The following is a 22235-nucleotide window of genomic DNA, read 5'->3' as shown; positions in this document are numbered from 1 at the left end:
TGCCAGTCAAACACAACTCTGCCTCCAGCCACACTGGACACAACTACTTTGCCTGTTCCACGCTGGGCCTTGAGAGGTGAGGATTGGAACTATGACAAGGAACACAATCACCCAGGGACACCAAAGCAGGAGGAAAAGCGGGGGGGTGGGGGGTGGAGGGGGTTGCTGAAAACTGAAACCTAGAGAATGCCAACACTGAGCGGGTAGATGAGGTGCTCTGAAGACAAGCACCTCAGCCATGTGGCCTGACAGCCACGAGACAAGCCAGCGTCACAAGGAAGGGAATGAATGGTCAGCAGTGTCCTGTTGTCCACATGACCTAGAGAGGACAACAACCACACAAATCATCCATCAGATTTAGCAACCAATTATTGATGAGCTTGGCCAGACAGGTTTTAGTGAAGTAGTGAGGGAGGGCCAGACTGCAGGGTTGATAAGGGAAGATTTCTTTTCCAAGAGATACAGGGTAGAGGCCGGACGACTTGCTATGGTGGTTGGGGTTGTGGTTTGGTTTAAAGAAGGGAGAGACTTGAGGGTTGAGCCTTTAGAGAGGAAGGTTGAGGGCACAGGAGACAGAGGAAAGAACTGCTGGAACAAAGTCCTTGTAGGGACAAGGACCGCACACAGAGCACAGCTGGAGGACCGGGTCTTAGTAGGCAGAGAGGCACCTCTTCTACTGTGATGGGAGTGGGGGGGAGTAAGTAAGAAGGTAGCACATGTGGGGATTTCTTTTCTCTGAAGTAGACCTATTGTCCTCTGCTCAAGGTGAAGACCGCAGGGAGAAGGTAGTCCTTCTGGAGTCCTACTTCAGGTCCAGCTTTGAAACAGGGCATGTGGGTGCTACTGACCTATATAAAAGACTCCAAGTAACCCCGAGGTTCCTTTTGAGTTTGGAGCCCTTGCATCTGTGCCAGCAGCATGTGCACAGCTGTGAGGTGTCCTGCTGCAAGCCAGCGAGCTGGGCTGAGCTGTGTGGCACAAGCTGCTCCGGTGGCACCTGTTCCGGGAAGATCACTTTAGCCTTTCATCTGGCTTCTCTTGGACAGTCCTGAATTCATGGGCTGTCCTACAGCCAGAACTAAACAAATTTGCAATGCAAAAGTGTATCTTCAAATTAGCCCTTTAAAGAAACCCCCTAATCCGTGCCATCTGAATATGAAATATGTATTAACATAGAAAATAGTAGGGGTCCAGGATCTTTGGAGATAAAATGATCAGTGAAATAGCTGGAATATTCTTGTTTTGTCCTATTTCTATGTACATAATGTTACAGCTACTGCCTATGTTTGATTCAATTCGATCCTTTTTAAAAGTTAAATACACAGCTTCCCTGGGCATGTAATTGTGAAACATTTTGTTGATATGCTATATCGCAGTACTTTAAGATAACACAGGTCTTTCTCCTTGCAGAGAATTTCGTTGCCACTACGTGCATACAAAACAGAGGGTGTAATCAAAGGGGTATTTGGCATGCATCCAGAACGCTATCTGGACTAGTCTGTGACTGGCTGCCATAGTTTCCAGTCCATTTCTGATCCATGACTTACTGCTTCATAACTGCCAGTTTCCAAGGTTTATCAGGATGGCACACAAGATCTCAGTCATTACTTTCTAGCTCATTCTCAAGTGTGTTTTTCTAGTAAACATTTTTGATTATTTAAAATAACAAAATAAGACCATCAAGATTGTTTTTACCATCATTTCTCCATTTTCTACCAACAGCATAAGCTAGTGCAGGGAATGTTTCCAAAAAGTGTAGAATTGTAGCAGGAATACTTCAGGTAGCTGATAGTTTCCATGCCTTAAGCCAGTAGCAATTTGTGTAATGGAGAAAGGATTAGACAATTTAATGTTCAAACTTCACGTGAAGCACCTGAATTATTTTTAAAAACACCAGCCGACAACTGCTACTCTGGCAGTCTGGTTCGAAGACATTTACAAAGAACAGAGATTCCGGAAATTTTAGTGTTTAAACAATTCAGAAATTTTCTCTTGCAATATATCAATTCCTCTCACCAAACTTGAGCTGTGTGACATGAATCCCATGGTTGCATTACATGGAAAAATTACTTTCTCTGAGGTCCTCTAAGCACTTTAGAAGCAAAAGATTGAGGATAGCAGGACGTCCTGAGGCCTGAACGAGCACTGTCATCATCTTACGTGTGAGGCTTTGGAGCCTAGCAGAATGAGTTGGACACCACTTCTCAGGTATTTTCGCAAGAGCCAGCCCCTCTTTTCCCTGCAGGAATCAGTTCATTTCTTTTTTTAAAAAAAATTTTTTTTTCAACGTTTATTTATTTTTGGGACAGAGAGAGACAGAGCATGAACGGCGGAGGGGCAGAGAGAGAGGGAGACACAGAATCGGAAACAGGCTCCAGGCTCCGAGCCATCAGCCCAGAGCCTGATGCGGGGCTCGAACTCACGGACCGCGAGATCGTGACCTGGCTGAAGTCGGATGCTTAACCGACTGCGCCACCCAGGCGCCCCGGAACCAGTTCATTTCTAATAATAAGCCTACTTTATGTTATTGACTAAAATACCTTAAAAGTGTTCAATTTTCGTATCTCACTTCCTCATAACACCTACTTTTTAAACTGCATGCAGATTTAAATGCCAAGATATGTAAATCTGTTTAATGTAGGTTCCTAGCGGTTTGACCTCAATATTTGCAAGTTAATTTTCCTCCAACGCAGTGGCTGTAATATTTTGACTTAAAAAAAATTTTTTTTTACATTTATTTATTTTTGAGAGAGAGTGAGACAGTGCATGAGTGGGGGAGGGGCAGAGAGAGAAGGAGACACAGAATCCGAAGCAGGCTCCGGGCTGTCAGCACAGAGCCCAACGCGGGGCTCGAACCCACCAACCACGAGATCATGACCTGAGCTGAAGTCAGACCCTCAACCGGCTGAGCCGCCCAGGCGTCCCTTGACTTTTTAAATCACTTAATTTGATGGCTGGTTGCATGCAGCCAGATAATCATTTCATTGATGAAATGAGGAGAGATTAACATAAAACCCGAGAACACCCATATCCAACTCCAGAAGAATGTTAGCCAAACTGAATAGCTGACGTCAAGTGACTTGAGTTCAGGAAAACTCCGATGAGTTATAATGGCACCAGCTGTGGCATAGTTTAAAATTTGTGTTACGGTGGTGGTGATGGTGGTGGCTTCTGAAACTGAAAAAATGGAAACTGTCAAAAAATAGGAATATGGTACAGCCCCTGATCTCCGAGTGAAACTGAAAAGGGGGTGGGAGCTCCGTGAGTATGGGGCCAGGCCGTCAGGTTCAGGCGAGGGAGGCGGTGAGGGAGGGGAGGAAAAGCTCGCAGGGGGAAGGAGTGGGGCGCTAGACAGTCCCGGAGAGAGGAGGAGGGAGGAGGAGGGAGGGGAGCGGCGGAGCGCGGAGCCGAGGGGAGGGAGGGAGGGAAAGTGGGAAAGGAGTAGAGGAGTTGACGGAGCGCAGAGGTTAACCTTGCTCGGCTCGGGGCGGGCGGCGCATCTCGGCCCGCGCGCGCGGAGGAGCCCCCAGCGCGGGACGGCGGCGGACCCATGTCGCGCCCGCGGCGGGTCCCGGGACTCCAGCGGGAGTCCCGCGCCGGGCGTCTCGGGTCTCCGGGAGTCTGAGTTGCGGGCCACGCGGGAGTGGCGGTGGCGAGCCCGCTCGCTGGTCGTTATGAGGACGGATCTAAAATGACCAGCAAACGGAAGCCCTTCCCAACGCAGCTCAGGCGGTCCATCAGCGAGCAGTTGCGGGACTCCACGGCCAGAGCCTGGGATCTGCTGTGGAAGAACGTCCGGGAGAGACGGCTGGCAGGTCGGTGCCCGCGAGACTCCGGGGCCGCGGGGCAGGAGGAGGCGCGGGCGGCTCGGCACGCCCGGCCCACCTCCCGCCTTCTCTCGGGGTGCCCCGCACAGGTTTTCGGAGCCGGGGGCTGGGCCGGGCCGGCCGCGCGCACCCCCTCCCGGCCCGGCCCGAGCGCCCGCGCTCCCCGCGCTCCCCGCGCTCCCCGGGCGGTGTGGGGTCGGTCCCGCGCGCTGACAGCCTGGCGGGGAGCGCCACGCGGGGCCGACAGCGGGCGCCGGGCTTACCTGGCGACTCTTCCTTCCTTCTGGCGGCCGCCTGGCCCGGCTGGCCCGCGCTCTGCAGCCATCCACCCGGTGAATGAATGAGTGCCTCCCCGAGGGCTACCTCTCTCAACTTCGCCTGTTCCACAGCGTGTTGGGGGTGGAGGGGGGGGGGGGGGGGGACAAAGCAAGGGAGAATCTCCAAAGTTCTGGGAGACCAGACGTTTGGGGGATCGGGGTAGGGGGAAGATTTGGGGAAGGACAGGTGGACAGCTGTTGGTGCAAGTGGATCGCCGCCCACAATCCCGGTCTTGCTGTGGATCAGGCTCTCCTGACTTTGGGATTACAAAAGAGGGGCCTCCCGTTTGGGACCTATTGCCCACGAATCAGAGGAAGAGAAGAGGTGATTATTCTGAGCTAAGGGGTCCTTAAGAATCCTTGCTTAGGTCAGAACGCCAGCCCCCTCCTTAGCACCTCCCCCAGCCTCCCCACGCCGTGACCTTACTTCTGTGCTGTCTTCGATGGAACCATCTCCTTGTAGGGCCACGGATGCAGTGAGTGGCCTGAGCCTTCTCAGAGCCTTCATTCAGAGCTGTAGGTCTGGTTAGTCACCGCATCATCCCTGCCCCAATAAGGGAAAGCCGCCCTCCACACAGTTCCAGAGCAGTGGAGGATTTAGGATCCCTTCGCCCAAGGGCTGGCTGCTTGAGGTGTTTCAGGGATTGAGGGAAGTGTGGTTGGAAGGGTCCCTGAGCTGACCACCGGTCCAGTCTCTGGACCTTGTTGCCTCCTGTCTCTCCAGAAGGATCTCCTGAGTTGGTCAGTGACCACAAGGATGGAAGAGAGTTCTAGAGAAGAAGAAGGTATGAAGTCTGGACAGAGGGAAGGGATACCAAGGGTGACATGGGAGATTTTAACCTCCTCTGGGCTCCTCCCCTTTTCCTTAAAGTAGAACTGAAGTGTGTTTGCTAGATGTTCTGCCCCTGCACCCATGCAGCCTGACAGCATTCTGGAGTAGGTGCCCAGAGACTGTATCTCCTTCACTGTGAGGTCCTTATCAATCTAACCGGTCAAATTAGAAGCAGGGATTATAGATGATTTCAACACTCAATGTTGTCAGCATAAAATGTTCATCCCATATTTCCTGTCCAACACAGTGGCCCCGTTTAGTAAGCACCCAAGAAATAAACAGACTTTTCAGTCTAGACCCAGAAATAAGTTGTGACAACTGGTAGTTTTGACTGTTGACTTTTAAAGACTTGTATGTGCATTGCAGACCTCAGTTAATAACAATTAGTAACTTTCCCTGTTACCCTGCTAAATTGTATAATCTATGTGATGGATGGTGTCAGAAAAATTTTTGTGGTCTAGTAAACATTTGTTGCTTCCTAACTTCAGAGTGCTAACTGCAAATGTCTCCTTCATAGCTTCTGTTACTTAAGTTTGTTAAATTTGTTAAATCAATGGATCTTCAGGAAACAAGAAGTCTTTCCAGGAGGGCTGCCAAGGCTGTGCTGGGTTTTTATAGAAGCTGAGGCCAAAGATGACTGCAGCCCTGTCTTTTTCAAAAAGAGATCTGGGAAGGAGGAGAGTGTAATGTAAAGACTTAAAACCATTAAGGTTGTCCAGGAAAGTCATTTATTCACATGAATTGTAGAAATTGCAGTTTAGGTAAGGTGGTGGAGAGAAAAGGTTTTGATTCTGGGAAATAAACCATAGAAAGAGATTTTAAGATCATGAGTATATAGAAATTAAGGCTAGAAATGGCTTCAGAATGGTAAGTCTAAGAGTTCTCCCAGAGTAGTGCAATTAGTTTTTAAAATAGCGGTATGAGGTTTTAAAATGTTTAATCAGAATATTAATATCTGCTTACCCATAATCTGCTTACCACTCTGCTAACAGTGGATGCCAGCGGGTTATTCAACTAGCACCAAACAATCCTCTGTGAAGCAGACTTCAACTTGTGCTTCTCCAAGCAAGCTGGGATGATTGCCACAAAACCAAGCCAACTCCATGAAGGAGCTTTTAGATGCAAATTGATTTTCTTGGGTTTTCTTGCTAAGGTAGCTAAAATATGGAACTTTGGCCACGAGACACTGAAATACTTAAGTTATTAATGTTGGCATCAATTCTAGGGGAAAGTGTTCTTCATTTGTAAAAGTGTTCTTTCTATGGTTCTGTTCACAATATCAGAATAACCAACCATATGAATGGACCCCCAGAGACTATCCACCCTGCCAAGACATGATACTGACTGGCTTTTTTTTCTGAAATTTTTTTTTTCTATCAGATAAAATTGGTGTGCTGGTATTTCTTTAAATTCTCTAAAATTTTCTTCTTATTACCTCTGGTCAATAGAACAGCATTCACAGTGCTTTATAACAAACTTGTGTTTATTGTCTAGAGCAATCCTGAAGGTATTTGAGTCTCCCTTTTACTTTTTTACACCCAAAGGAAGGAAATCCTTATTCTAACTCACTCCTACTTCTCTTTGTGAGGGGCTGTCTCGTCAATGAAACAAAGTCAAGAAGTAAAAGTGCTTAATGATACTGAAGCGTGTGGATTTCTGTGCTGTGGGGCCATATTTAGGAAGGAAGGGACTATACGTAATCTAAAGAAGTATTTCTTAACACATATCACAATGCAGATAATGAAATCATTGGAAGGATAAGATGTGAAGGATGTTCAAATATATTCATTTTATCACTAAATTTAAAAAGGGGTAAGTTATTGTTAAAGAAGGATTGATATTGGGAGCGCTTCTTGGGCCTTCCAAATCTGTAGTAGCTGCCAAATTTCCATCAGACTGTGGCATTTTTGCCGATGCATACTTCTTAATTTCCCGAGACTCTAACCCCGCAAGGGGTCAGCAAGAGTTTTTCTTACTTGTTATCTCAATATTGATTATTCCAATAATGGTGGTAATTGTTATTTATTCCCAAGATGACAAAATTAGTGTTCAAAGCAGGATTCTAATGCGTGTTGTCAAAAGTCAAAGGCCACCTGTGCCCATTTTCCCTTACAGTTAGCCTGCTTCTTCCATAGGCTTTATGGAGACACACGGACCTCAAATCCTTTCTCCAAGTCTGGCACTTGCAATTAGTTTAAAAAAGAATAGTAAAATTAACTGGAAAAATTGCTCTTTTTTTTACTCCTGGAGTGACAAAGATAACCCTATACACCTAAAACAATGTCCCTTTGTCATCCTGTTGGACTGCTAAGTGTATGGGCTCACAGAGATTTGAAACCAACAGCCATACCTCTAGCTTGTCAGGGGCCCCTAGGTGGTGAGCCTTGCCCACTACCATCGCTATAAGAAGCCAAGGGCTATAAGAATGAGAGGCTGTCATAAAGCCTAAATGTAGGTTTCTTCAAGATAGGTGAGTGACAGGTTCTTTTGCTTCCCCAGATCTCTAATCAGCCACCACTGGTGACGATTCGGAGCTTTTGTAGCATCATTAAGTTCTCTAGGCAGCAGCATACCCCTCAGCTTTTGGTGTTTGTAAGCAGCTTGAACTACTTTTCAAATGGTAAGGTCTGAGAAAATCCAATGAGTTCTCTAAAGCTTTCTGCTCCTTTATTTTAAACCCCTACTCTATTTTAATGGAAATGTAATCCATATGTTTGATTCCTTTATGCTCACATAACAGTGTTTAGGTGGCTTGTGAACTAACTGATGTCCAAGTCTTTTGATCTCTTTTATAGTCTCATTTTAAATCATTTCCCTTAGACACAGGAAGTTCTATTGCTGCCAAGAATAAACTAACTTTAAACACTGAAAAGTTTGAGTTTCGATGAGAAACACTAATTCCACCAAATTTCAGTGAGTTCTTGTCATGTTAAAACAGGTTCATTCATTCTCAGAGTCAACAGTAGCATCCTGTGATGTGATGTAAACACAAGACTGGGACTTTAATGCAGAGTGGGATCAAGAAGAGAACATAGGCGATAAAGACATTCCTTACTAAAATCTAAATGTGTTCCATGATATCAAAAAGCACAGGATGATACCAGTTGATCCTTTTTATGTGTTTTATATCAGCGTTCTTCCTTTTTATTGTCACTTTCCTGTAAGGTACAGGCCATCCCACTTGTCAGGTGTTTTTGTTTTGTTTTGTTTTGTCTTTAAATTTTTTTTTTTAACATTTATTTGTTTTTGAGACAGAGAGAGACAGAGCATGAATGGGGGGAGGGCCAGAGAGAGAGGGAGACACAGAATCTGAAGCAGGCTCCAGGCTCTGAGCTGTCGGCACAGAGCCTGATGCGGGGCTCGAACTCACGGACCATGAGATCGTGACCTGAGCGAAGTCGGACGCTCAACCGACTGAGCCACCCAGGCGCCCCATCAGGTGTTTTTTTTAAACATCTCTTGAAAGGAGAATACATTTAGATGTGATTTATATTAACAATGACAAAAAAAAAAAAATCTAAGTAAGTATGCAATTAGAATCGGAGAAGGAGAACATATTCCTTATATAAGGGTTCTCAGCCTTAGCTACACATAAAATCACTGGGAGCCTTTTATGAATATCAGTGTCCTGGCTGCCTCTTAGAGATTCTGCTTCAGTTTAGAGAGGGCCTGGGGATGAGTATTCTGTTTCAAGCTCCACAGATGGTTCCAGTGGGTAACCTGGCCTAAGAACCACTGACTTATATTAACTACCATTTTATAACTCTCAAAAGTCTATGTCTAGCAGAAGGTCATATTCTAGGCCCCTAAGAAAAGTTTTGATTAAGTAGGGTTGGAATGAGCTTGTCATTTTACAGAAAAATAAAAGTTTGGGCCTAGTTGCCAGGGTAAGAAATTTGCTTTTGGTTCTACCTATGGTAAGAAGCAAAGGACTTTATGCAGAGGAGCGGCGGGTCCTGGTTTAATTGCCACCAGAGTGGTCTAGGTGAAGATAAACAGTGACAGGGACTAGGGTAATAGTGATAGAGATGGAGATGTAGGGACATATTTGGAATATGTGTTGAGAGGAGAGACGACAATGCTGAGGTTAGTTGCTGGAGGTGAGGGAGAAGGATCAAGAACTCCTGGGTTGTAGTGCCATCGGCTGAGATGGGGCACGTGGCAGATACGCGTGTTGCAGCTGCAAAAGGAAGTTTTGTTTTTGTTTTTGTTTTTTTTGTTTGTTTTTGCTTTTGGCATTGGACAGATGAGGCTTGAGGAGTTCTCCTTGAGCCAACTTAGACCAAAAGTGCCTCTTAGACATCCAAAAGTAAAAGTCAAAAAGTTGGCTGTGCAAGTACGGGTTTGGAAGAAAAGTCAAAGCCAGAAATATAAATCCAGAAGTGATTGTCATATAACTTTTATAGAATAAAACCTAAGGATTAGATGGGGTTACTTAGGAAAAAATATGTAAATAGGAGGAGGGGCCAAGGACAGAATCCTAGGGCATCCTTTATTTAGAGCACACTATTTGGATGTGAACTCTCTCTATATATACATATGCTAAGTTTCTGGAGAATTTGAAAAACCAACACTGTCTGAATTCAGCATTCTTATAGCAGAAGAATAATCGTGCTATGCTGAATAATCTTTTGTGACAGATTTATTTGGTCCCAGAACTGCTGATGAATGAAAATAATCATAAAAATATGTCTCGCTAATAAAATATAACTTTTTTAAATTTAGAAATGATACCACAAAGTAGAAATTAAAAACTTCAAATAACATTTGAAGGGAAGGCTGCTCAAGTTTGCCCTCATTAAAAAAAATAAAAATATGGTTAAGTATAAGTGGTCTTAGCAGGAATACTTCTATGGTTATTATAACCTGTTGACCCCACATATAATGAAGTAAGAGCTTTATATTGGAAAGATGACTTTTTCAATGTCATGATATCCAGGAATAGTCTACTCAAACAAAGCTTAGCTTGTAAGAAAAGTTCTGTATATTGAGGTTTTGAGTACTGCATCCGTTTACTGACATTTATCAGTTATGGTTTGTCCATAATAAAGTTGATTGAAGGGAATTTCTCTGAGAAAAATAAATACTATCTTAACTTTTTGCATTTGTAAGAAGAGTAACTTAAACTTGGCCTAACCTATCTGCAGCATGCTGGCTAACCCTTAGAAGTAACACAATTTCCTCCAAGAATTGGAGCAAGGAAATGATCACATTCATTAATTGCTGGTGGTGCTCTGTATAAGAGACACGAGCCCTAATAGTTGGCGGGAACTCCTTGAGGAGACCATGTGGTACAATTTTTTTGACTCAACAACATGAGACATGGAGCACACGTCTAATGAAATGAATATATACTCCTTTCATTGTGTTTTTTTAAACCTTCTGTTCAATAAAACAACTTATAAGGAAAAATTTGCTAAAAGGCCTTGTAGTTTACTGGGAGTTTATCCAACAGTATATTTCATTCTGCCCTTTTGCAAGCTTAGTGATATTGCAAAATGAAAACAAAAGTGGTTTGAAAAGTGTTACAACATTCCTGGGCTTTTTTCAGAATCCTTGAATGTTTAGTCCTAAAACAGTCGAGTTGAAGGACAAACATTTTTGTCATGTTTGTAGTTAGTCAATAAGTATTTATTGAGCCATGAAATAGCATCCTTGTCAAAGCATGTTGGGACTGTAGTGCAGGATATTAATTTAGTACTGTGGTTTTATCCTGGCAAAGCACACAAATTTTATTATGCTGCTCAAATCACTTAACTCATCTATTTAACCAGAAATAGAGCAAGCTTCCAGAAATTGCAAAAGGACAGTATAGAATGTGCCATGACTACACAATATTGCGTTTGCAAATCTGCTGTGTCAAGCCATTTTATATTTTCAGGCAGACTATTTCCCTAGTAACATTTTTATCCAAAATAAAAATTTCAGAATCTTACGGTTCTGTTATATTGTCTCATGCTGCATATTTTATCTATATTTCAACACGGCATACTGTGTTTGGTGAATACTTTTCTTTCTCTTTCCTGTATAGGAAATCAAATGAATATGAGAGGTAATTGTTGTTCAATCCCATAAAAATTAATATATTTACTTGCTGACATTAAGTTGGAAAGTCTTATCAGATGCTTTTTATTCTCTCTCCATCTGATAAAGTAGAAAAGTAGCCAGGTTCCTTGAAAGATATTTGAAAGCACTTTCCATTGAAATGTAATATTTATCACTATGATAAGGCTCTAAAAGTGCAAATATTTGAATGTGTGTAACAGTGTAAGTTACACTAACTCACCGCTGCATGGGAACGTATGGATGGTCACAGTGACATTGCAAGGAGGTCCGAGTATTGCTTCCCTCCTTCACCTGACAGTGAATTGCATTCATCTCAGAACTCTTCAAAAACAGTGATAGACTGCACCTGTCCCAGCCATGAGGAGGTGTCCTCATGATCTTGGAAATAAATTACATCTTTTTTTTAGTCCCAAGAAAATACGTCATAAGCAATAGACATAAAAGATGAACAATTGTTAGAATTAAGTAAGTTAAAAAAAAAGCTTTCATATATTTCAATATAGGCTGTTTTATTCTTTCTGGAAAAAAGAAAGAACCTTTGTGCTATATGTTTGATTTTTGTTCTTAAATCTAAATCAAATCAATAATGGCAAATGAAAAAGAGAACTCTTAACCACGTAGAGTAGCACTGTAGTGGTGGAAAAGGGATTGAAGCTATTTGAGATGTCATATGAATAAAATCACAGCTGTGCAATGGTGATTAACATCTGTGAAATTAGCGTCACTTCAGTCATAATGTTGATATACGTATTTGCCACAGCTACGGCTACAGTGCCAGGAGCATGGAGCACCCAGGACTGTAAATGCATGTTACTTTACTTTCAGTGCGTATGTAGTGGAGGGCAGGATTAGCTGTGTTTGGCATGATGGAGGATTACTGGCATGGCATCGTGATCTAGTGGTTGGGAGTGGCTACTGGAGCCCAAGACTACATGGGTTTGAATCCTGCCTCCAACATTTAAGCAGTCGGTCCTTGGGAAAGATAAGTAATCTCAATGTTCTTTAGTTTCCTCATCTTTAAAAAGGAGGATACGCATAGTACTTCCCGCATAGGGTTGTTATGAAGATTAAATGAGTTAATATTTTCAAAGTATTTAGCATAATGTCTGGCCCCTAATAAATATTGTATGAGAGTTTATATGGCTAAATACGCACAGACACTCCTAGCGACCCCCGCACAGTCAAAACTCCAGGTATAACTTTTGAGTGCCCCCAAAACTTACCTACGAATAATAGCCTACTGCTGACCAGACTAATAACATAAATAGTCAATTAACACATATTTTGTATAATATATATTATATAATATGTAATAATAAAATAAAAAATATATAATAATATAAAATAAATATAACAAAATAATATAATATATTATATATACATATGTGTGTGTGTATATATACATACATATATATATACGTATATATACACTGTGTTCTTATAAGAAAGTAAGCTAGAGAAAAGAATATGTTATTAAGAATATATCATAAGGAAGTAGGGGCTCCTGGTGACTCAATCGGTTGAGCATCCGACTTCGAGTCCCAGGTCATGATCTCGTGGTCTGTAGGTTCAGGCCTCATGTTGGGCTCTGTCCAGACAGCTGAGAGCCTGGAGCCTGCTTCAGATTCTGTGTCTCCCTCTCTCTCTCTCTCTCTGCCCCCCCCCTCCACTCCCCCACCCCCACTCATGCTCTCTTTCTCTCTCAAAAATAAACATTAAAAAAAAAAAAGAATATCATAAGGAAGTGAAAATACATCTAAAGTACTGGACTGTATTTTGGGGGGAAAAAGTCCGGATACAAGTGAACCTGCACAGTTCAAACCTGTGTCGTTCAAGGGTCAACTGTATGTGTACATGCAAGTGGAGAATAGAGCAGCAGAGACATATTTCCTGGTAAAGGAGATGCTTTTATCTCTAGCCTTAAACCACTTACCCCCTTCATTCGTCAGCCATGTCTCTTTTTTTTAAGTTTATTTATTTATTTTCAGAGAGAGAGAGTGTGTGCGTGAGCACGAGTTGGGGAGGGGCAGAGAGACAGGGAGAGAAAGAATCACAAGCAGGCTCCACACTGTTAGCACAGAGCCCAACACGGGGCTTGATCCCACAAACCGTGAAGTCATGACCTGAGCTGAGATCAAGTCAGATGGTTACCCCAGCGCCATATCTTATGAACCTATTCTTAAGATCCCATGTTCAGGGATTTCCAAGAGCTGAGACGTTAGTCTCACTCTCTTTGCTCTGAGATTAAAAAAAATAATAAAATCAAAAACTACATATGTTGGCAGCATGGTTGGCAGCATCTTGTGTAACCCATTAGTGTTCTAGCATGAATCATTCATTCTACTAACGTTTGTCTTTCTGAAAGATCATCAATTATGGTTTGTTCATCAAAATCACCATCAGCTTTAGAGGTATGCAACCATGAATTCATTCCCATGCCCTTGGCCTAAATGGAATTTGATGGAGACCTAATTAAAATGAGGGAAGTTAGACTAGATAATCTCTAAGGACCCATTTAGCTTTAAAGATCAATGAGCCTGTAAAACCAGACCATGTGTCTGAAGGAAACTTAATGCACTAAGTCTTTTAGCTCCCTTTCTGTGTAGATTTCATAGGATGTTCTGAGAGATGAGGAAGCTGAAGCCCAGAAGCATACCCTCAGATGCCTGCCAGTGCCATTCCCCATGCTGGTTTGGTTACCTACCTCCACCAACAGCAACAACTTATAATTGGTACTTTCTGTAATTGGAGCTACCTCTGCCAGAACTGGAGTGGAACAAGTTGGGGGGCAAGCTGGGAATCCTGGGCCTGTGAACACCTGTAGAATCTCTCAACAGCCCCTGCACTGCACTCACGCAGGGTCACTGCTCAGAAGGGCTCCGTCCTTGGTCTAGTGTTCTTCTATTGCAATTTTGAAATTATTAATAATCGTTGAATGGAGGGGCCCCATTTTCCTTTTGTACGGCGCCTGCCACGTGACGTAGCTGGTCCTGCATTCAGAGAAAGCCAGGGTCTTGTAGAATCATGCCTTGATTTGTGAGTTCACCTTCATTGGTGACTTGCTGTTATTTAAGTAAGATAAAGGGATGCATAAAAACCTAGGATATTAGATTTGGAAGGGACCTTGGAAGCCTTTCCTTAAGCACCTACAATCTATAATCCACGTGCCCTGTGCTTCTTGCTCTTGGGAAAGGCGATCTCCCAAGGGAGAAATTGTGTTTGTTTTATTTTATTGTTTATTGATTCTGACAGCATCATTTTAAAATAAGGCAATAACATTACCCCTAGTGTTTACAGAGCTATAGTGATTTTATTTTAGCTATTACATATATTGAAGCAAATATTTTAATTAGTTTTTTAAGGTTTTGCAGTGTTTAGGTATAATAGGAAATAGGGACAAATTATACAACTCTTGGTAATCTAGATTTTCAGATCCAAGGCTTGTTTTGAAAAGTGCTTAATTAAGCTTTTTCTTAATTAAAAAGTTATTTGCAATACCCATAATAGATTAATTCATTAAGCCACTGCTATTAAAACCATTAAGGTTATTTCCTGTGTAGGTTCATCCAGGGCTACTTACTAAGAAAAGGAAATTAGGAGAGGTAGTAATAAAGCCTATCATTTATCACCAGGGATTTTCATCCCATATCTGCCAGCATTTTGTTTTGTCATTATGTCCACCTGTCTCCATGAAGAACACTAAAGCTGACTAGAGTCTAGTCTCTTAGTGGTGCACAGTTTAAAGTCCCTCTTTGCTAACGGAAGCTATACATAGAACTCACCATTTAATAATGTTTTTTAAAAAGGACACTTTCTTTTGTTGGAAATTAAGTTTATTATTTAATGCTAAGTATTTCTGGGCAATTGACTAAAAAAAAAAGAGTGCATTTTCATTTGCTCTTAAGCTACTTCAAACAAGAATGTGCTTGCATAGTTCTAAGTAGTAAATAAGTAGGTCCCTCGTCAGTGGATTCAAGGCCGTGTTAGAAGTGAACCTGGCTGACAGCAGGGCCATGGCACGAAGGTGGGCCCAGGTGCTATTCCACAAGGAGAATCAAGTGACAGTGGCTTGGTAAGCTCCTTCTGTATGTTCAGATCTATACATATGAGAAGAGCGAGAGGTGTAAACAGCTCTATCCAAGAGCCTGAACAAGTTCGACTTGCCAGGTTAAAAAAAAAAAAAAAATCTATAGGAGTAAATTAAACCTTAATAGCACAGTTGCCAGAATTTGGAAAGTGAAACTATAACTCTCACTCTGGACAAGGTCCCCGACATCAGTACTCAAATACTGATTTGAGTACTCAAATAATGATTTACTCAAGTGTCTGTTTGCACCTTAGCCCCAACCTCCTCCCGGGAAAAAGACGGTGCCTCGTTCATTGTCGATAGCCCAGTTGCCCTAGCACAGTAGCTGGGATACAGAATGTGCACAATGAGTGTCTGTTGAGTGAATGAACCAGTGGTCATTATAATATTAACAGCAAACCTGCTTGGACCCCATTGTGTGCCAGGCATTATGCTAAAGACTTCACACATTTTCTCATTTGATGCCCAGGCTTCAGGAAAGGTACTGCCAGGGTCACTGTTAGCACCCACAGCAGCTTGCTGTGATTTAGAAAAAGGCTTCTTCTCTGGGCTCACGAATTAGAAAACGGTGCCTCTTCTGAGCAAATGCAGCCCCAAGGGCAGGCAGCTAAGTGAGTGTACCCTGGCCTGAATTTCATCCTGTGTGCCCCCCACCCCCACCCCTTGGCTGGTTGCTCTGTGTAAGTCACAGCCCACACAGTTGTACACAGTAGCCCTGGGTGCTACTACCTCCAGCTGATGCCCGAGGAAACTAAGGCGTGGAGAGGTTAAGTAACTTGTTCAAGGCACATAACTACTACTTGTAGCTATGTAGATTTGGGAGGCTGGCACAATTCACATGACTTGTAAGGTTTGTGAGATCCTGAAGACTCCAAGAGCCACATCCTTGTCACAGTCTAGCACTTAGGAAGAAGGGGTAAGTGTTGATGGGTGTCATTGTGACCATACGGAACTATTTGCAGAGCTCCACCCAGTGTTGCCTCAAGGTTACCACAGGGGGTATTAGGTGGGAGCTGACCATGGCATCCTGGCATCCCAGGGTCCCCATGGTAATAAAGACGATGATTAATGGTTATCCTAAATATTTGTGTAAGACTTACAGTTAAATGTCTTTCCATTAAGGTAATGTAACAGTGGATTAAAATCATTAGGTTCTCACAAAAGTCCCTTGAGAAAGGCGGGGTAGGTGCTATGATCTCAATTATTTAAGTGAGACAAATGAAAATAAGAAAAATAATGTGACTACCCAAAGCCTCATGACCAGTGAGGGCCAGAGAAGGATTTGGATCCAGCTCCTACTCCAATGCTCAGTCTTCTGGTCTCTTTCCTGTTGCCCAGTGTGAGCTCTGCTCTGTGAGAGGTCAGTTGCGAGTCAGGCTCCCAAGCCTAACTGAGCATCAGAACCACTAGAAAAGCTTTTAAAATACAGGCTCCTGGACTCCTCACCAGATTCACTGGATCAAAATCATCCCTGGGGAAGCAGTATAATGAGTGTGTTTGTGTGTGTGTGGTAGGGGGTGGGGGAGAGGATTGGTCTGTAGTTATCATTTTTAGCAAGCTTCCGAGGTGATTTTTGTTGTTTGTTTACTGCCTGCCCAGCACTGTCCTCTCACCGGTGACTGGAAACGGCTCTAAACTCATGATTTTTTTTCAGGCTCTATGCCTTGTGCTATTCAGTGTCTTCTAGTCTCATACTTTTCTCTCTCTTCTGCCTACCTAGATCTTAGCCATTTTCAAGGACTAGCTCAACTCCTTCATGATTTTGTTGCTAGTGCTGTTCTGGTTATGCCCACTCCTGCCTCCAGACGGTCTCGCCTTCCGTACCTCAGTGCTCTCAGGGGGGCTAGAGTGTGGGAGCAGCTTGAGGGCCTGCTGCATGTCAGGCCCCTAATTCAGTGTTTCTCCACATGTCACCATGCGAACCATCACAGCAAGATGCTGAGGTCATGATTATCATTCCCATTTTAAGGAGGGGGTACGTGAAGAAACCTGGCTGAGGCCAGCACATCTAGGAGAGGGCATAGTCTCATCTGGCTTCAAGTACCTGCCTTTCTCTTCATTCTGCTGAATATTCCAGTCTTCAGAAACCAGGAAGATTTCTTTTGTACTATAATTGAGAAACTGTCTTATGTTAAAAAAAAAAAAATCTTTAACCTCCCACTGTTTAACCCACATAGTAAAAACACCTAGTTGTTAAAGAAATAAAAAAATGCCTTTTCTCCTTTTGTGAAATTACTTCCTAGCAGCTTCAAAAGGCTGAACTGATATTGATCAAGATAGTATATTTATTTATTCAAGCCCTTTAATATTATGAGGAAATAACAGCCAACATTCCATCCTTTTCTTTCTTTTACCTGGAAAACACATGAAATGTTAGAGCATATGGATGACTTTCAGATTACCTTTTCCAGGCTATTCATTTTACAAGGGTTGATTGAATCTCAGAGAGATTCAGTTAACCCATTCCAGGTCACATATCTTATTGGTGATAAATTTGAGATTAGAGTCCAGCTGTGTCTCATAGGATTATAGGTGAATTCATACTTGGCCATCCAATAGCAAGCAAGATGCCCATTTTTGAAATTAGTCTAGAGTACAAACTTCTTGAGGGAAAAATGGTTCCTTACCTCAAGAACGATGATTTCCCCATGAAATATGTTTATGAGTGTTTGTTCCGGCAGCCTGACTCACTGCCTCAATGACTGAAGGACATTAAAGGAATAATTGCTCCTTTCTAAGTGCTCTGGTGGCCCCACGCCCTGCAAGATAACCTTGACCTGTCCTCCTGCCTCCTTCCAAGGTGCAAATGGAAATTTTATAGCTAAAGAAAGCTAACACTGCTATCGTCACATATTGGGTGACGAAAATGGGAGAAAGCATAATTGAAATTTAAATAACAATTTTTCATCTATTTAATCGCCCTTTGGGCCATTATTTTAAATTACAGAGCTAGAGGGAAAAAATGATTTTTTAACCCCCCAAATCATATGATTTTTTTCCCATAGTGACTCCAAGTTCTTATTCACTTAAATTATTCAACAAATATTTATTAAGTCCCTACCATGTCAAACACTGTCCCACCTACTGGGGATTCAGTGGTGACCAAAAGACAAAATCCACACCCTCACCAAGCTTCCATTTGAGTGGAAGGAGACAGATAGTAATGAATAAATATATAATATGTGTTACAAATAGCACATCATGAAGAAAAACAAATAATGAGAAGGAACTGGAGAATGAAAGAGAGTGCTATTTTGGATCTGATGGCCACAGAAGATCTCTCTGGGGAGGAGGAGATTGGAGCAGAGACATTCAAAGATCTGGGGCAAAGAGTGTTCTAGGCAGAGAGAATAGGACATGGATCATTCCTGAAGCAGGAGAGCACGGATGTGTTTGAAGAAAGGCCAGAATGTCAGTGGGGCTTGGGGTATGGTGATTGAGTGGGAGAGTGGTAAGAAAAGGGGTTTTCAGATGGCCAGGTCCTCTGCAGCATTAGGCCTGGGAAGGAGTCCTGATATGATCTTGAGTATGATTTGCCATGAACAGTTATCTGGTTTATGATGTAAAAGTTGAGAAGAAAAGATGATAAAGGCCAAGAGTGGCTTAAAATTTTTTTTAATGTTTATTTATTTTTGAGAGAGAGACAGAGTATGAGTGGGGGAGTGGCAGAAAGAGAGGGAGGCACAGAATCTGAAGCAGGCTCCAGACTCTGAGCTGTTAGCACAGAGCCTGATGTGGGGCTCAAATCCATGAACCATGAGATCATGACCTGAACTAAATTCAGACGCTTAACCGACTGAGCCACCCAGGCTCCCCAGAAAGATTTTTTAGAGGCCTCCCAGAAATATCAAGTTTAGTTAATGTCTCAGTTGTAAAAAACAAAAAAAACCCAAAAAAACCCATAAATACTTAGTTGCTAGTCACATAGGGGCCAGTGCTTAATTAAAAAGAAGGAGAGAATAACCTCTGGCCCCTCAATTTTTTGACACAAATGGGAAGAATTAATTAGATCCATTCATTCATTCAGAAACATTTAATGAATATCATATTCCAGATACTCTGCTATGCTCTATGCCCCAAGCATAAAAAGATGAAAAAGACACTAAGTCTTACCCTCAAGGACTTGTAGACAAATGCAACGGCAGCAGCAGAATATACAAGCTGTAGAGGTAGATTAGAGGATGGAGTGATGAACTTGGCCTGGCTTTGCCGAGCAAATGACCCTTGAGTGGGGCCTTAAAGGAGAGAAATTACATCCTAAGTAAGGGAAAACGCAAGCACATGCAAAGAAACAGAGAGGAATGAAGTTGCATGAGTAAATTTTATATATTGATTGATGGGACCTGGGGTCAAGAAGGGGAACGGTTGAAGAAAACTGGAGAGGTGGGCAGGGACCAGATTATGAGCCTGTGGATTTTATCCATGACTTCCAGTGCTATATCAGATAGTCTGTAATTTCTTTTCTAGCTCTAGGACTTTATGTCATATGAATCTGTTTTCCTTTCTCCATCAGTGTTTGAGGTAAGAATCACCAGCCCCTGTTTATTTTTGTATTTATCTTTTTAAGGTTACCTTGCTCTACCACTTTAAAGAATAACCACCAGAGCCTCTTTTCTTGCATGGATGTTGCAAAGAACTTGAGGTCTTCTGTGGCTTTTAACAATGACTTGCGTTAAATTAGCAGAAACTACAGAAACTCCTGTGAATTTGCACTTTCCTGCCTTGCTCCTTGGGGCTTTTTCACTCCTGATTGTGGTGCAGTTGCATGGATTTACAAGTTTACAGTTCTGGGGAGTGTGTGCTATACATCTGGTATATTACAGAGATTTGGTAGTCGGTAATTTTCACAGAAAACTAATCTGACTTCTTTATCAATTTTTCAGATTTCGGACTATTTTTTTTAAATAGTGTCTTTAAAAAGAACCATCCATTTATGGATGACCTACTTGAGGCAAGATGGCATACCAGGTAGTGGGGACACAAAAATGAATAAGATAAAATTCTTCCTTTGAGAAACTTACCACTGTGGAGGATTTCTTACAATTCTTATAAGAAATCTTATGATTCTTTGACTGTAGTGTATACGCCGAACGGCGTTAGGTTCACGATGAAAAAGGTTTTTACAAAATTTCATTAAAAATAGTTGAGTTCTTTGGTGATGCATAAGCTTAGCCTCTCCTGGAAAGCTGAATTTATTTATCCAACACACTGACTAGAGGCAAGGAGGAGAAAAAAAAAGCCAGAAGAAAAGTTCTAATTCATGATACATAACTTGAGAATCTCCATTGAACAGCTGCATTGTAACACTCACCCTTTTTGTTCACATGGAGTTGCTCTCTGGAATCCTCAGATATCCATGGTTGCCCGAGGGCTCTTCAAATGTCACCAGGGCAACACCAAAGTAACACACATGAAGAAGCCCTTCTGTGGCATTCTTTATGAAAAGCATTGAATTAAATTATTGCATAACAAATCATCTGCATATGAAAGGCAGTGAACTGTTGGAGAACCCAACTGGAAACAATGCTGAATTTGATTCTACCTCCACTGATAATTTACTGGCACCCTTAGAAATCTTGTTGTGACCAGAGCCCCCCTTTTGGAATGTGGGAAATATTAACACTGTACTTAGGACCTCAAGGGGATTATGAGCTAAATTAGGGAGATTGTTGAGATGGTCATAGAAAAATCCCTTAACCCCATTCCTCTCAGCCTTTCTCCATCAACCTTTCAAAAAAAATTAAGGAATTTCCCAGTTTAGATGAAACCATTACTCCCCACCAAGGAGATCCTGGCAAAACAGATAGCAGCTGCTTTGATTGAGTCTTACCATGTGCCCGAGACCGTGCTAAGCACTTCACATGCATAATTTTTATGTCACCCTAATGACCTGTATTGTAGGGTCAATATTATTGAAGTCTTCATTTTATAATGGAGACATTTAGACTGTGAAATGTATGTGAATCTTGGCCCAGTTTCACAAAGCTCAGGAGTATTCTGAAGCAAAGGATTAGAACCAGGTGATCTGTCTCAGGAGCCCTCAAACCTCTGTACATATTAGTTTAGAGGGAACTGTATATCAGAGCACATCCTCTATCACTTCTATACCTGGCTACTGCTTATTCTGGATAGAAATCCTTGTAGTAGGAAAAGTAATTTCTATAGACTAAGTATATTAACTCAAGAAAGCCTGTAAAGAGGCAGTGTATGAAAAATAGAAGTGATGTTTTAGGCTTGATTAAACCAAATAAGACAGATTTTGGAAAATATACTGAAATATTTGTGTCCAAGTGATACTGCCGCTGGCAACCCAGCCTCCCTAGCGTAATGCTTGATGCTTTTCCTGGGGAATTGCCCCCTTATGAACCACAATAAGAAGAAAATGAGTGTCACTTCTCTTTGGCTAGATTTTAATGTTGGGTCCCCAGAGAAAACCAATCACCTTCTTCTCACCAGGATTGTCCGTGAAAGATCTAACTATTTTAAATTTTTTTTTTAACGTTTATTTATTTTTGGGACAGAGAGAGACAGAGCATGAATGGGGGAGGGGCAGAGAGAGAGGGAGACACAGAATCAGAAGCAGGCTCCAGGCTCTGAGCCATCAGCCCCAGAGCCCGACGCAGGGCTCGAACTCATGGACCGCGAGATCGTGACCTGAGCTGAAGTCGGACGCCCAACTGACTGAGCCACCCAGGCGCCCCCTAACTATTTTAAAGAGCAGGTCCACACTCACTTGCACTCACAGTGCAAGAAATTGGCACCACAAACATCTATTTTAAAGGACAGATTTGCCCCCTTTACAATTTTATTTATTTATTTATTTATAGTAATAAAAATAACATGTTGATTATAAAACATACCTGTTGATCATAAAACTAGCATACTGATTATAAAAAGCACCTCAAAATAATCACTACATACTTCTAACGTGTACTCAAAAGAGCGTTTTGAAGTATTTCAAGCGAGCCAGCCAGCATTTTTTTTTTATGAAATTTATTGACAAATTGGTTTCCATACAACACCCAGTGCTCATCCCAAAAGGTGCCCTCCTCAATACCCATCACCCACCCTCTCCTCCCTCCCACCCCCCATCAACCCTCAGTTTG

At 42.4% G+C, this 22235-nt stretch overlaps 1 protein-coding gene and 1 long non-coding RNA gene across 2 annotated transcripts; one reads left to right on the top strand and one right to left on the bottom strand.

Moving 5' to 3' along the window:
• Window positions 1-2368: 2368 nt before the first annotated feature.
• Window positions 2369-4152, bottom strand: LOC123385589 (collagen alpha-1(III) chain-like). Its single transcript, XM_045058297.1, has 3 exons — window positions 4127-4152; window positions 3473-4085; window positions 2369-3177 (listed from the first exon to the last, which is right to left on the bottom strand). Exons 1-3 carry the CDS (start codon window positions 4150-4152, stop codon window positions 3145-3147), a joined length of 672 nt encoding a protein of 223 aa, XP_044914232.1. The 3' UTR covers window positions 2369-3144.
• Window positions 4153-4266: 114 nt separating this feature from the next.
• On the top strand, window positions 4267-6615 carry LOC109497406. The gene is made up of 2 exons (XR_002153590.3): window positions 4267-4929; window positions 5969-6615. It is a non-coding gene; the product is annotated as an uncharacterized LOC109497406 (long non-coding RNA).
• Window positions 6616-22235: the final 15620 nt, after the last annotated feature.

This window comes from Felis catus, chromosome A1 (genome assembly GCF_018350175.1).
Source record: "Felis catus isolate Fca126 chromosome A1, F.catus_Fca126_mat1.0, whole genome shotgun sequence".
Lineage (NCBI taxonomy): Eukaryota > Metazoa > Chordata > Mammalia > Carnivora > Felidae > Felis > Felis catus.
The sequence above is the reverse complement of the archived record's forward strand: the minus strand, read 5'-3'. Positions and strand labels throughout refer to the sequence as shown.

Coding starts and splice junctions, on each gene's coding strand:
- LOC123385589 (XM_045058297.1), bottom strand. CDS start 4,152: ATGGCTGCAGAGCGCGGGCCAGCCGG. Junction 4,086..4,126: donor GCAGAGCGCGGGCCAGCCGG/GCCAGGCGGCCG, acceptor TCGCCAGGTAAG/CCCGGCGCCCGCTGTCGGCC. Junction 3,178..3,472: donor CCCGCCCCGAGCCGAGCAAG/GTTAACCTCTGC, acceptor CCATTTTTTCAG/TTTCAGAAGCCACCACCATC.